The sequence below is a fragment of the Protomyctophum bolini genome (assembly GCF_963924005.1).
Source record: "Protomyctophum bolini genome assembly, chromosome: 3".
Classification (NCBI taxonomy): Eukaryota; Metazoa; Chordata; class Actinopteri; order Myctophiformes; family Myctophidae; genus Protomyctophum; species Protomyctophum bolini.
The window spans coordinates 12075621-12091682 of NC_137864.1; the positions used below are offsets into that span (position 1 = coordinate 12075621).

At 41.9% G+C, this 16062-nt stretch overlaps 1 protein-coding gene across 1 annotated transcript in view; it reads right to left on the bottom strand.

Annotated features, from left to right (window-relative positions):
• Positions 1–1717: 1717 nt before the first annotated feature.
• The window catches only part of ecpas (Ecm29 proteasome adaptor and scaffold), a 29819-nt gene continuing 15474 nt past the window's right edge, over positions 1718–16062 (bottom strand). The window contains exons 29-49 of the mRNA XM_080760429.1: positions 15484–15601; positions 14647–14814; positions 14166–14245; positions 13879–13984; positions 13355–13402; positions 11817–11935; positions 11091–11241; positions 10047–10112; positions 9413–9502; positions 8959–9025; positions 8220–8311; positions 7867–7933; positions 7182–7379; positions 6289–6500; positions 5938–5981; positions 5292–5484; positions 4895–5024; positions 4171–4276; positions 3634–3722; positions 2831–2902; positions 1718–2567 (exon numbers count right to left, since the gene is read on the bottom strand). Of these exons, the coding sequence (XP_080616555.1) occupies positions 2428–2567; positions 2831–2902; positions 3634–3722; positions 4171–4276; positions 4895–5024; positions 5292–5484; positions 5938–5981; positions 6289–6500; positions 7182–7379; positions 7867–7933; positions 8220–8311; positions 8959–9025; positions 9413–9502; positions 10047–10112; positions 11091–11241; positions 11817–11935; positions 13355–13402; positions 13879–13984; positions 14166–14245; positions 14647–14814; positions 15484–15601 (2356 nt within the window). The 3' untranslated portion in view covers positions 1718–2427. The remainder of the gene's footprint in view (positions 2568–2830; positions 2903–3633; positions 3723–4170; positions 4277–4894; positions 5025–5291; positions 5485–5937; positions 5982–6288; positions 6501–7181; positions 7380–7866; positions 7934–8219; positions 8312–8958; positions 9026–9412; positions 9503–10046; positions 10113–11090; positions 11242–11816; positions 11936–13354; positions 13403–13878; positions 13985–14165; positions 14246–14646; positions 14815–15483; positions 15602–16062) is intronic.

Consider the following 16062-nt stretch of genomic DNA (forward strand, 5'->3'; position numbering starts at 1 on the left):
CAGTGCTGCTGCTGGAGATTTGCTAAAGGCGCTGCAATGTTGCATGTGATGGGTTGGCTATTAGTGTGAAATACTTCATCAGTATACATTATGAGATCTGATCATCTGTCTGTCTGCAAACGAAAGCTGCAAGTAGTCTCTCTCTTGGCTCTGACTTGAAGCAGGAAAAAGTCCAGGCATGCAGGCAGCTGCTATAGGCTGCACCTGCTGCTCAAGATTGTATTGTGTTCATGAAAAACAAAAGGATCAATGCATTCTTTATTAATGGCCAATGGTGTCTTCATCATGCATTATGTTTTTTGGGTTTTTTTGCAAATCATACCTGCTATTTTGCTTAGGGTTAGGTTAGGTAAGTTATTTATGTATATTCATTGATAATATTAGTTTGTATAATAAGAACAGGGAAGTACAATTCAATATAAGGTCTGCTATAGCAGGATAAAATAAAATAAAAACCAGAAAGTACTATATGCTTGTTTCTATTGACGGGGGCTCTGCATGCTTTAAATAAACTGGTGTTTTAGAACAGGACTGATTCATTTCTTTCCCCAATGCTGAATATAATTTATATTTGGATACCGGTATACAGTATAATTATGGGAACCTATGAGCTATGGGAACCTATGAACTTGTATTGCATTGTTTCCATTTGCAGACCCAGCAAGTCATGCAGGTTCTCATGTCGTCCACTAGGTGGCTTCAAAGTGACAGCTCAGTGAGAGAGCACACTTGAACTCTTGTCAGTCCCAGGTCCCTAAGTCTTTTTCATCTAGTTCTAGTCCCTGCATCTGAGGCAAACATTGTACTCTATTACAAATTACATTTACAATTATTTGACAACTTAACTTAGCCAATGACATGTTAAACTGACTTCTACTTATGTATTAATCCTGTAGTTTTTCCATCTTGCTTGCTTTGGCAAACAGCAGAAATAATTGGATATTAAACTCTTTTATTCAAATAAAACACGATCAAACATCTTGAATTGTGTATGTACTAATACGGAGACAAACATTTATAAAAGAGAATTAGTTCTGTAGTGCAAGACAAATGAACACAAACACTTTTCATGCCAAATTCATGGATGGGGTTTTATTTTCAAGGCTTCTGAAAATATTTAGTTCAATACTTCCTTCCCACAGCAAGTGGGAGGAGAAGATATGATTTCCAACACACGTGACTCGCCACTTGAAACAAAACAAGAGGTGCAAAATATTTTTTGTTTTAATTACATTATTTTGTAATATTCTAACACAGACAAGTTTAAAGCACTGGGTTACTCTAAGCATGTGCTTCATGTTAAATCCATGAGGGTAACAGCAGCGGTGGAGCGGTGGACCAGTCAAAGAGCATATTTGGGTCCAAACTTTAACCATTCCATTACATGTTTTGAAAAAGATTTAAAGTAAAAAAAAAAAAAAAAAACTTAAGTCAGGATGTAGGTGTTTTTAGAATCAACCATGTTGTACTTTGTTGTACAACGGTCACGCGTCAAAAAATAGTCGAAACACGTCACGATGAGAAGACGCATTGAGCTCGCAGATTGGCTCCTTTAGCCATTTTTGATAGAACATACATAAAGTAGATGACAGGTTGAAAGTTGTTAAAGTCTAGACCGCCTTTAGACTGATTTCACTATATCGTGGCTGTTGGGCGGAATCCTTTATCTCCAAATTTCAGCTCTTCATTTGTAAATTAACGCCATACTTTATCTCCAAATGTCAACTCTTTATTTGTAAATTAATGCCATACTTTGTTGTACAAGTAGCAGCAAAAATTGCCGACCTACGTGATGCGTGAGCTTGTAGATCTGCCATTTTTGCTATTAAAAACATTTGGAAAGTTAAAGTGGTTAAGTCGGTCTATGGGTTTTATAAATATTGAACCAATGATAAGTATTAACTAAGAATTAAGGAATAATAACTACATTGGATCCATCAGAATGCTTTTGGACATACAAGCTTTCCGCCCAACAGCGACAATAGATAACCCATGGCATCAGTAGAGCGCCCCCTATAGGAGCTACAGGCATACAGTGTTCACAAATAAAACACAAGTTTATATGGTATTTATTATTATCATCATCATTATATTTTGAAATTTAAACCCAATAAACTACAACGCTCCTCTTCATTACTGTCCCACATTTAAACAGAGCCAAGTTTATCAGCCCTCTAACCGAACCAGCCGTGACACTTGGGGGAGTTTCATCTGTACAAGAAAGAAGTAATATGGTTCGGGTAACGGGGTGGGTTTGAATATCAGTAGAGAACCAGCAGTTGTAAAAAATAGACCAGTTAAAGGAGAGCATGAACAAACTAGTATCTTCTTCTTTCTCCCCCCCACAAACAACAGTGTGCTCTGATTTGGCGGCTTTGTGTGTGTGTGTGTGTGTGTGTGTGTAGTGGTGGTGGGGGGGTGGAGTCTTTAGGGCTGGCTCTGGATGTGTCTGCGGAGCTCCTGGGCCTTGTCCTTCAGGTCAGGCCTGGCGTCTGACTGCAGGGTGGACAGAGAGCGCTGGAGCTGCTCTCTGCTCTTCACGGACACGCAGTCCCACTGCTCGCTCTCTGCGCACGCACACACACACACACACACACACACACACGCACGCACACACACGCACACACACACACGCACACACACACAGGATGTAGGACTATTAATCCATTTAGGCCCGACCTCGAAATTAAAAAAGAAAATCTTCTAAATCCTCCAGTTTTCTGAAATAAATAATTTCACGATAAAATAAATAGCAGACCTACAAGCTCGTAGCGAGCCACTCTGTGGCGCGCTGAAAACAACAGATTAATAGTATAAAAAGTTTATTTACCTCCGGTCCTCTTCACCAGCAGCTCCACAACCGACAAGGCTTCTGTCCTCACTGATGAGTAGCTCTTATTTTCTTGAGGGAGAGTACACAATGAAGTGATTAAATACAAGCAGGATTGAGGGAGAGTACACATGGTGTGATTAAATACATGCAGGGGAATGTCACTGTTACACTTTGTTGACTGGGATTGTAGCAAGTTCCATTAACAGTTTATTATTCTATTCCGAGCCGTAAACAAGGAAGTGAACGGCAGCGCGCGTGCGCAAAACAGCATGAAGTACGGTGCAGAAGGAGCGGCAAAAAATAAATGTAAATGTTTATATCAATAAAAAAGCTCTAAAGACGTGTATACACATCCAAGGCCACCAGCGGTTTGATTAGAAAAGACGTGTATACACATCCAAGGCCTTAATTGTGTTAATATGCCTAGATTATATTCAACCTAGTGGCCTTGGTCAGTGTTGGAATGGTTCCATTGTTGTTCATGTTGTTCACATTTCGTGTCTCACCATGTTCGGAGATCATACTGTAGCTCTCAAGCTTTTTGTATTTGACAGATATGTACAAATACGTAGTATGTTAATGTACACGCATTTCTTTCCAAAAAAATACAATAAATCATTGAAGTCACCCACGGCTATATACTTAGTCCCCTCCCTTTCCCCGTCTATATAACATTTATTTATAAATTCCGGGTATGACGATGATGTCACGTGCATACCCTCTATAGGGTCATTGGGGTTCAAGTGGTTTAATGCAGAAGACAGTGTGTAAGTGTACTGTGAAATTGTTAGCAGTAATACCTAGAGGGTATGTAAGAGCAGCGCAGGTCTCTGTGAGGATCTGAGATAGTGCATTAGAATCCTGATAGCCCTTCTCCAGCAGCAACAGCCTAAACAGACAAAACATTCACTTCAAAACATAGCAAGATGTTCTTATGCTGAGCGCCTTACAAGGTGCGTACGGTTAAGTGGCATGAACCCTAGTACAGTGGTTCCCTACGTGACACCCCCAGCGGGTTCCATTTTGTACACTCAGACTTATGGGGGTAATGCATATTAAACTGTAGACAGAATACGTTATTGGCAAATAAAAAAACAACAACAGAAACATCCTTCAAGAGCGCCAATATGGATAAATGAATACAATTAATGAAAAACTGTGGGTCCTTGAAATGGAGAAAATAGAAGAAAACCATGACAGCGGGTCAGGTAGATATCAAACCTATCAACGATCTAAACAGATAAAAGCTCAAAGGAAGATTATACTGGCCTACTAGCTCTAAAGCCATAATTATGTGATTAATAATAGGATATCACATTGAAAGTTCTATTACGCACCCCTGAATGTATGCCTTCAGAGAGTGTAGAACTCCCAGCTGAACCTTCCAGGTGCTCAGCCTGAGCTTCTCACACATCAGCGTGCACACCTCCACCTGGTAACGAGCTGCATAGACCCAAATGAGAAACGACACAGTTTACATGGATACAAAGCAAAATAACATCCCACAACTGAATCATTTTGGTATGGTGCGAGGAATATTTTAACGTATGGTCTAGCATTTCAGATAAACTTAAGTTTTCGTGACATCGTTGGTCCTTGGTTGTATTCGTTTTACGTTGTGTATGTACATGTATCTTGTTTTAGTTTATTGTTGTATTTTTTATTCATAATGCAATACTGCATAATTGTATTGTTTCTGTGATGAGAAAAAAAACATTGTATGGCCAAGTCATAATGTGCAATTTGAGAACCAATTAATTACTGGTACTGTAAAATGATGATTTAGTAATATTGTTCTTGCTGTTCTACAAAACGCCAACCAAAATGGTGCTTTTATGAAATATCCGAGACCATTAGGGTTTTATGTAAGATGCTTCTGAACAAATTGCTTGTTTGACCAATTCAAATATAATAACCGAAAATAGCCTTTTTTCGCTGCGCAACATGCTTCCAAATACAGATGATTGTACTGTATTGAAATATGCAACGGTCAACAGTTCATTTGGACTGGGTTCTGAGGGCCATCAAAGACCTATTCTGTGGAATTAGCTGTAGGTTTACCCTGGGTTTGTGGATTCTTGGGCCAGGCCTTTCCCAACGTGTCGAAGGCACAGAGCAGAGCTTCCGTCATCAGCTCCTTCTTATCTCCATCGTCCTCTTCCAGGGACCTGGGGGCAGTCTCTGGGCAGTTCTGTCAGGAGTCAACGATCAAGAGGGGGTTTGTTTGTCACTAACTCCTAAAGGTACAAATGTTCAGCAAAGAGTGCTAACAATACAATATAACAACAAGATAATAATAATAGAGATAAAACAAATTAAGTTAAAATATTACAGGTAAGAAAAAGGGTGTGAATATAATGTGGTTGAGCTGTGATGGTCCACATCATGGCCATGTTTTTAAGGACTACTTGTTGACATACAGTATTATGGGCACTAGTGTGTAATCATGTCCTGCTACCTTCTTGATAAGAGGGATGAGGATCTGGGCCATTTCGCTGAACCGGTCCTCTTGGCTGCTGTGCAGCACATCTCCTGCACAGCGCAGGGCGGCCATCTTGTACACCAAGCTCTCTTTGGAGCACTCCTTCACCACCACCGCCAACACCTCAGAGATGGTGGGCTGGCCTGGACAGGGCTTCTGCAGCTCAGAGCTAGAAAAAAAAACAATGTAAACCATGTATAAAATGACCGTATGTAACGGAAGATGATAATTCTTTGAATAAACAAACAATAACCTGGCTACGGCTTGATATATACAGATCACGCAAGTTCAAACTTGAATAAGTGAGCTTGTAGATTGTAAATGCTTTGTGTGCAATACAACGCTAAACCACGCAGAGATCATGTATAACGTGACACTGTGGCCACTAGACTAGCTCCATTCATTGTGCATTATTTGCTCAACCAGAGCTATTAGCTCTCAAATTAGATTTCTGAGCATTTGTTGGAACATGTAGGGTTTCTGGAGGTGGCAGGTAGATTGTGACTAATTTAATTCAAAACGGGGATAGCCAACCACACCAGCACCTTACAGTAAAGATCAAAGAAGACTTCCCAGATTAGGTAAGGTAATGTCTTAGTAGATAAACACAAAGATACCATACCTGCACTTGGATACCACTGACCCAATGGCTTTCAACAGCTCCTCCTAGAAGAAATCAAAAGGCAGAAGTCAGTTTGTTAACTAACTTGACTAATACTAATTTAGACCGCACTCCTTTGCCGTATTCTCTGTCAATGCACATTGACAGAAAATACATAGCCTGTGAAATCTGTCCTCCATTCTAAATATTAGGAGCAGTGTGCGCCACTATTAATACAGTGCTCAGGGACACTTCAACACACAGACTGGGCGAGCCAGGGGATGAACCGGGGACCTTCAGGTTCCCAGACGGCCTCTTTACCGATTTAGCATCTATTTCACCCGTAAAATGCTTCCCATAAAAAGTTCTGACCTTGCCCGCCCACGTGCGTCCAGACAGCCCTTGCATCAGAGCGGTCAGCACCATGCCGAGGTGTGGCGCCACCAAGGAGCCCGTCTGTTCCTTCGCCACGGTTGCCATGGCAGCGGCACCTTGAGCTTTCATCTTCCAGGACTGGGACTGCAAAGCCTTCTGGGTAAGGGCGATCAGCTCCGTCATGTAAAGCCTGATGCCTCCAAAGCTTCCTGGTGGTCAAGCAAGCACACACACACCAAATGTGTTAATGCCCTACATCAGTGGTTTTCAACTTATTCATGTTAAGGCCCATTATTTATTTGGCTTTTGAGCCACGGACCACCATTTGATGAAATTTAGCCCCGTACACCCTAAACTAAAGAATATTTTGTCATCGTTGGAAATGATTTTGCCCACAATTCCTTGCTGTGGACCCTTAAGGGTTTGGTTTCAGTTCACGCTCAAAATCGAAATCTACAAACTAGCTAGTAACTAAAGCTTTCAAATAATTGTAGCGGAGTAAAAAATAAAATATTTGCCTCTGAGATATAGTGGAGTAGAAGTAAAAGTATCGGAAATTGGAAATGCTCAAGTAAAGTACAAATATCTCAAAAGTGTACTTAAGTACAATACCCGAGTAAACGTACTTACACACCACTGTATAACCCATTCTGACCTGAGATCAGATTATAAAAATGTCTGTTTGAAAATGACAGTTTTCTGAAAAAGCTATGTTTCTATGTCAGTCGTTCTTCGATTTTTCAAAAATAGCAGAACTACAAGCTCGTAGCGCGCCGCTCAGTGGCGCGCTATGAGCTTGTAGATCTGATATTTTTCAATAGCTAAAGCATAGCATAATGCTAACACCAAAAGGGGTTCCCGCCCCAAAATGGGATAAACCAGGCCCTTACCCGGCACGTTGTCCTGCCACACCTCGGTGAACAGCGTGGCATCGTGGCACTCTCCCTTCTCCTCCTCGGGGCCCGGGGCCTGGTGCATGCCCAGGAAGGCCAGGGGCAGGCCCACGCCGGCGTGGCTCTTCAGCACGTCGGGACTGTAGTGGCTGATGGCGTGCATCGTCTGGGCACACGACGACTTGTACACCGGGTCTGGGGGAGGACGAGACAAGACGGGACGGGGGAAATCAATTCACTGTTGTGTTCATTCACTGCGCTCGCCGGGAGGGCGATTGGCTGTTTTCAGTGCGTTGACACGACGGCGCACAATCAAATAAATCAGTGTAGCTAAGCTGAGAGGACTGTCACGATTATTACATCATCGCCTAATCGCAATTATTTGAGATAATTGTCAATCGTTTCCATGTTGAAAAATGTCCATACCTTTTCAAAGGAATTTCAATAATGGCAGAAATAGCAGATCTACAAGCTTACAACACGTCATGTTGTAAGCTTGTAGATCAACTATTTCCACTATTTTATATATTTTTGTGACAATTAAATTCGTAATCGTGACAGCCCCATTTAGCCACAGCTCATTTCGGGGTCCGTAGGCTTTTCATTGGTCCGACATGCAGAAACATTTCATCTACTTCCATGTATATATATATGGGATGAAGCTGTGTTTGTGTCCTCTCACCCTCTTTCTCCAGGTACCACGTATTGAGTTTCAGTAGTAGTTTCTCCACACTGCTGTCCTTTGCCGTCTGATTTGGGGTGGAAAAAAAATAAAACATTTATATTTGAGACTATAGAGTGCTACTGTACAGAAGTCAGAAGTGAATTTATAATAATTAAAATGTCAATGTCTGTGTGTGTTTTTACATAATGCCAGGCTTTTTTCAATTTATATAGAAATGAAGGACTGTTTCAGGTGATCACCAGGACACAGTAGCTTCACTAATCCTGGGGGCTTGTGGTATATACGTGTTCTGTAAAAGCAAAATGGCCACCATGTGCCTATGATCCATGGTAACTAACTAGTGTTCTTACCCTGACCAGGTGGCCCAGAGCGAAGGCGAAAGCTTTCTGCACCACACTGCTCCTGTCATGGATGCCATTCAGCAGGGCACTCATCAGTTTACCTACAGTAGCAAGGTCAAACACACCAGTGCACACACAGACCGTATTATGTTAATCACTTAAAGTAGAATACCACTCATTTTCAACATTAAACTATGTCCGTTTATATACCTCAGACCTGATGCGTGTTAATAATAAAAAGACCCTTTCTCGTCTGTGTTGCCTAGAACAGCAGATTATTATTTTGGTCATGTGACCAGCAACGTACTACAGCTGCTGTAGCCTCGCTGCTAGAATGGGGAATTTCATCTCCAACTGAAACAGCGTGCCCTGAATATACAATGAAGACTTGTTTGACCCTTTTCAGCCAATTCAGTTATATTGTGTACCAGTACCATGTCTTGTAAAACTATACAAATACATACTACAAAGAATTTATTGCAAAGAGATTATAATGTTTTGCACGGACATACGGAAGTACTAGGGAAATCCGTTACACGTTTTTAGATCTGCTAAATTTTGCCATCCGCTGGGAGTTTTTAGATCTGCCGTTTCTTTCGGCAAATGTTCACCTCAGGACACTTGGGTTCATGTGGTTACAGTGTCCATTTTCTTTGGCACGCTAGTAGTTGTGCAGTAGTACCTCTACTCAGTAGTACCTCTACTCAGTAGTACCTGAGTAGTACCTCTAGTAGTTGTGCAGTAGTACCTGAGTATGGGGTGAGGTCTTGGGGACACTGCACTGTGAGGGAAACAATGACACTGGCACAACCACCCTATGGAGGGATAGAGGCAAATGAATACACAGGGAATAACGTGATTCATCTTTACATACAGACGATAGATAATACACGGGGAATAACGTGATTCATCTTTACATACAGACGATAGATAATACACAGGGAATAACGTGATTCATCTTTACATACAGACGACAGATAATACACAGGGAATAACGTGATTCATCCTTACATACAGACGATAGATACGTGGACGGAGGTACGAGACAGAAAAGGGACTGAAAGAAAGCAGTCTATGAACAAAGAGTTAAGTAGACACAGGCTGTCAACCATGCCGGGATGAGGCATGTTGGGAGCTTGAGGATTGTATAACACAAGTCGTACAAAGAAGTATGAATCAGGCTTTGGCCGTGTGTAGTGTACCTTGGTTCCCAGCCCCACTCCACTCTTCAGCAGCTCACAGAGCCTGGGGACCAGCTCTCCCAGTACAGACACATCCAGATGCTGGAGACACTGGTGTCACAGACACACACATATGGGATATATTAGGTGAGGATATCTCTAGGTACCTGACAATTCGGTTCTGATTCAGAGGCCCACGATTGGATTATAAATCGGCACCTCAGTCTTTCCCAGACTGAGGTGCTGAGCTGCTCATTATTGAATCGCTTCAACCTCACGGTTACAATATTAACACTTCTGATTACTTATAAAAAAGATGGTAGCCACATTAACGTTAGGCGCTTTTGCTTCTGGTTCATTTTGCTTCTGGTGCATTTGGACTCCGGAGGCAGTTAGTGACATACAGACTGAATTCATATTTATAGTAAATGAGTTAAAGAAAGAACTAAAGAGCCTCCCATGATGTATTCTTCACTTCTTTATTTTGAAACGATCTGTTTGGAAAAACCAACAGACCAACAGACAGAAAATGATTTTATGTAACTTAAATTATAAAAATGTGTCCAAAAATCTATTTTTACCATGTTAATGGTGCCTCATGCTACAGAAACATGAGATACTGGGACTCATGGCTCAGCGAGGCTTACTTACTTACCATGTTAATGGTCTCCATCATGGGGGACGACTTGGCAGCACTCAGCCTAGCTGCATCCATGGCACTCTGGAGGTAAAACGAGAGTCAGAACAAACACCCTGTCGGTGCTGGCAAATGATAACCTAGGCTTCGTCAGCGTTGTATCATACAGCGTTGTACGATACAACGCTGACGAAGGCTTCAGCCGAAACGCGTTCGTTGTGTGCTGCTTGTCTGCAGCATGCCATTTACCTAACTTACCTATGGTAAAATAAATAAGTGCCTTAAAAGCTATTACCGTGAGTGCTGGTTTTCTTCTCGGTTTAAAATGTTGTGTCTGACCGTGCACCAGGTAAAATGATTAAAGTGAGTGAGTCGTGCATGCTGCCTTCTATTGGAAATGATAACCTAGCCCATGACATACACGTTCTTCATGTGTCCGTTAGAAAATCGTTTTGGGGCCATACAGCCATCAGAAACACAAAACACAAACAGAGCAATACAACTTCATACAACACATAATGAAACATGTACTGTATGTAGGCCAACATGTTATCTACATCTAAAACGTTGTATCATACAGAGCATTTACAAAAATAACTATTAGGTTGTTATGTGTGAGTGGAGAAAATGTGCTCCAAAGTGCTACAGTATACTTGAGTGGACAAATTATCTCTTAGATCAGTGGTTCTCAAACGTTTTAGCCCGTGACCCAAAAGAGAGTTTTGATGTCTCCCCGTGGGACCTAAACTAGTGGAAAAAGCAGTTCACAACAAGTTGCTTTGCGGCGCATTGTGAGCTTGTAGATTGTCTATTTTCCCTACTACTTCAACGAAATTCCATAAATTAGAAAACAATTGTTGATTTGTCTTTTATTTCTTCATGAAATTACTGGAGAAAAAATTAATTTGTTTTTAATTCTTGAATTTTTTTTTGTTCTAATGGAGGTGGGAATGTCGTTTGAAAAACAAAAAGTGGACAAAAGTGTCCGCGACCCACAAATGGGTTTTGGGAAGCAGTGTCTTGGATGACATGACTTCAGTTCAGCCACCATCTCAGGTTTACCTTCTCCTGCTCCGTAGCTCGCAGACTGAGGTAGTTGAGGACCTGGGGCTCCAGGGTGCTGAGGGCCTCCAGCAGGGCTGGGATCAGCCGAGGGGTGTGAGGTTTCAGCCTGGCACCAGCCGTCTTACTCACCTTCACCAGGGTCTGAATGCTGAGGGAGAGACAATGTTTCAGATGGATCCCCCATTAGCCTTGGCTTCAGCAGTTTTAGCAAATGGTCTTAGCTATCAGTCTAAAGTTAAACAATTAAACATAGCATACTGGTCACTGCATTTTGTGCACAGTGTTTCCCCTAGCCAGAAGCCGGCAGTGTAGGGGGAGCTTTCGTGCATGCACACTCGTGCGAGTGTGCATGCGCCCACTCATGATTGTGTGGTGGCCCGCCACACAATAATGCAAATAGGGGAAACAGTGGTGTATTTAGAACTAACTAGAAATTAATAGTTTTATCAGTCAAAGATTGTACCAAATAAAACACAATTCACAAAACAGTGTTGTGGACACACTTTGGTCATTGCATAAAAGACAACCTTTAAGAGTCCACACAATTCCTTTTAAGAGTCCACAATTCCTTGCGTACTTGGTCACTCATTGTAGGACCACAAATGCAACAAAAATGAATAATTAAAGTGAGACAGTCAGAGAGTGAGACAGATTCCAGGAAACGGAGAGGAAGATGGAGAGAGATGGGTTCTGGCCATCAAGCTAAATGGAAAGGGAAGCTACCTGAGTGCGCGGACCTCCGGGACGTTGCTGACGATGCCTTTGTCCAGCAGGGTTGGTAACATCACTGCAACAGTTCTCTGGGCTGCAGCACCCGTGGACTCACACATACGAGTACACACCTGGAACAGACAGAGAAAGTATAGTTAGTAGACATACTGTAACACTTTAAAAATAAAACCGCATGAGTTTTCCTGATGTCATAAACGGTCAGAATCAGCTTAGTGTTCGCTTATGTGCTAAAAGAGTGACTTTGAGAGTTGTTTCCCCGTTAATATGTACTATTAAACGGAGCAAGATTATTCATGGAATGTTTGCTCATAACAAGGTAAGAAAACAAACCCTCTTTCTGCTGTACAGCAAATATATTTATTGACACTGCAAAACCATTTTGACCAGCATTGAAAGCTTGACCAGGATCCTAACCTAGTAACCGTTGCTAACATGGTATTGGCCAAGAACGGGCTTGGGTGGGACTTAGCGAAGAGCTAATTTAGTAACCCTTTTTTCACCCAGTGCCAATTGCCTAAGAAGCTGTAATCCTGGGCACTACTCTCCCTTTGCCAACCTTGGGAGAGCCCCGAACTGAGCTCATGCTTCCTTCAATGCATGAGGAGTGAGCAGGTCGCTTCATAATATCACCTGACCGGTAGAACGTAGACATAGTACACCTCCACCAGGCGCGCCCCGGCTGACCAGGGGGAGGCAGTATAGAGACCAGGATTACTGCATGTTTTTGTGAGAGTATGTACACAACACAGTAGGGGAACACGAGGAGAACATGCAAACTCCACACAGAAAGGCCCTTTCGCCAACCTCACCCAGGGTATGGGCACTGATGACACGGAGGAGAGAACACGCCCCCAGCGGGAATCAAACAGGGACCTTTTTCTGTGTGGCGACAGTGCTACCGACTGTGCCACCATGCACACAATTATATATATATATAAATCAATGTATTGACGCACATATATTTTGGGGATTTTGTATAATCAATTAAATCGATTAGTCTGATTAAACACTTAAGGACAAATCTATAAATGGTCTGGCTCCTCTTTATTTGTCTGATATTATTGAGGTTTATACTCCTACTAGGTCACTGCGGTCTGAGGGCCAGCTAAACCTCAGGGTCACAAAGAAGACCCGCTTGAAGTCCAGAGGCGACCGAGCCTTTTCCGTTGTAGCCCCTAAACTATGGAACGCACCCCCTCCCACGTCAAATCGACCCCCTCCATCGAGACTTTTAAATCTCGCCTAAAGACCCACCTCTATACCTTGGCTTTTAACCCCGCTTGAGTTGTCTCACTGTGATGCTTTTCTGTTGTTTTTCTGTAATGTGTCTCAGTTGTTTTCACTGTTTGTACTTTGTTTTCTCGCTGTTGTTTTTCTGTGTAGTAGCTGTAGTGCATTTGTTTTTATTTTTCTCCTGTACAGCACTTTGTAAACTCTGAGTTTTGAAACGTGCTATATAAATAAAGTGGATTGGATTGGATTGGAGAGACACACACACACACACACACCCAAAACAAACGCAGCCTTACCTTACTGAGTGTCTTCAGTGCTATGTCTGCAGCCTTCCGCACAGACTCCTGAAATACAGCCACACAACATGGTCAGAATGAACCTGAGAACATCATGCAGCCTTCCTCAAAAGCCTCCACCGGGTTTGAACTGGTTTGGTTCTGTTCTTTCCCGCCCCGAGTGTTCCCGTTGAAAATTAATTGGTTCAGAACCCTAAAAGAAACCGGGAACCAGAAAAATGGCCACTGGTTCCATGAAAGGAGATTCCAAGAATCTAGAACGGACACAACCTGAAAACATCAGCAGAGCACTATAAACTACAGACATAATGATAAATATACCAACTCGAATCTGAATCTTTAATCATTTATTCATTAAAGAGCGAGCATCATGGGAAAGATTCCGCTACACTCAAATGTGTGACAGCGTCTAACAGTAACATCTATTCATCTATAGTAACATCTGTGTGTGGGGAATACAAACCTTGATGTCATCTAGTACTCTGAACAGGTCAGTGTGTGTGTGTGTGGGGAGGAATACAGACCTTGATGTCATCCAGTACTCTGAACAGCGTCTCCCACATCTCCCCCAAGTGGTCGACGATGTCGTCAGCCTGACGGCCACGGATCAGGTCGTTTAGGGCCAAGCAGCTGGAGGGAAGAATGTGACAATTAGATGTTTTTGACAATTATTCATTATTTCAGCGGACAACACAATGGTATTATATTATGCAGAGTTTAATTATTTTGTCCTGCATTCAGGTGAGGAGAACACTTTGGCAAAAGATTGATGAAGACTTGATGTACTGCAGTGTTTGTACTGCCTGCCTACCTGGATTCTCGTACTCTCCAGGTGTTACTGGTCAGGTTAGCGAGGACGTCCTGCAGAATCTCCTTCAGGTACTTATCCACCTGAAAACACGTCAACACAAACATGATGTACTACCCACAATCCACCTGAGACACGTCAGCACAAACATGGACCCACAATTCACATGAGGGACTTTATCCTAAACCAAGGCCGGGTACCTCAAGACCATGTGCAGGAGTATCATTATGTAAGGGAACACTGTATCGTCCATGAGTGTGTGCAGTGATTTGACCCTTAGTGTTCCTCAAGGTTCAAGGTTGTACTTTATTGTTACATCTTGTGTACAGGTACATAAGAGTAAAACCTATTTTTGATTTTAATTAATGCAACAGCATAGGTAACGTTCCATTTGTGCACTCTAAAGACTTATGGATGTCCTTAAAATTAAAAAAAGGTTTGAGAAGCACCGAGTGTGTACTATATCTCCATGGGCTCCTCCTACCAGGGTCTTGTCCTTGACCAGTGCGTCCCAGATGCTGGTCATGGCCTGGCGGATCTGGAGGTTGGGGTCAAACTGGTAGCGGTAGAGGCGGGGGATGAGCTGGGGGAGGTAGGGAGTCAGCTGTTCTCCAGCCTTCGCAGCTATGATGTGGAACCCGAACGCTGCTCCCTGGAAAACACAGCAGGAGGACAGCAGGTGAGTCATGTTGAAAGAACAGCTATGAGTACAGCCCCAAAAAATCCCATATCCTATACAAATAGTCAAATACAAATAGTTTGGGCCTGTTTTTAGGGAAATTTGTGTCATACATGTCCAGCGAAAATCTAAATGAGCACATGAGCCTAGTAGCAAACTGATTGGTCTGGTCCCCTACTTCACTGTGGGTCGGGAGTCGGGACCCATCTGTGGGTCCTGGACACATTTTGTTTCCTACATTTAGTTTTTACATTCCTAAATTTTTCATTATTTAAAAACAAAATTAAATAATTTTGATAATTTCATGAAGAATCAAAGAAAATTAAGAAATTCCACAAATTAGAAAACAAATGTTTAAAAAGAAGTGAAAATAGCCGATCTACAAGCTCACAACACTATTTTCACTAGTTTGGGTCCCAGGCAAATGTGTCGTTTCTTTTTTTGGGGGGGGGGTCTTGAGCTAAATCGTTGGGAACCACTGCTCTACTTCACTCCTATAGGACGACAGAAGTTGAAATTGTTGTTAAATCACTGTTTCGGGTCATAATGTTAAAAGCACTACCTTTCCTATTTTTGTTGACGTTTAGATTGACAAATAGTGATGGAGTACATCATACTGATATTCACATGATGAATAGGTACCTTGCGGGAGTTCCACATGGCGTGGTGATTGGCCAAGTTCATGAACTTGTAGACCAGATCTGGTTGGTTGAGGTCGCTGGCCAATGAGCAAAGCTCCTTGTATGTGGACAAGCCTTGCCTGCCATGAACCATGAGAGACAAAAAATATACAAAGACGATCAACAATCATGAGATGTACTTACAGTATTATATTATCAATATATTATATTGACCGGGCAGCCATTTTGCTCTAACGTTAATAAGTATGTAGGCCTGTAACAATTATTACATAATCGTCTAATCGGAATTAATTGAGATAATCACAAATGATTGTCATAATCGTTTCCACGTTGAAAAAAAGCTTAAATAGCAGACCTACACACTTACAAATACGAGTTATGAACGCTTTGTAAGCTTGTAGATCAGCTATTTCTGCTATAATTTTACCTAAGTTTAAGTGTAAAAATCATGAATATGTCAGTAATTTCTTTGTATATTTCAGTCATTTGTTGACCAGGAAAACATAAATGTATTCTTTATTCACATGTTCCAAATCCAAAAACACAATTAAATCGCACATTTGCATGTATGACATGAGAT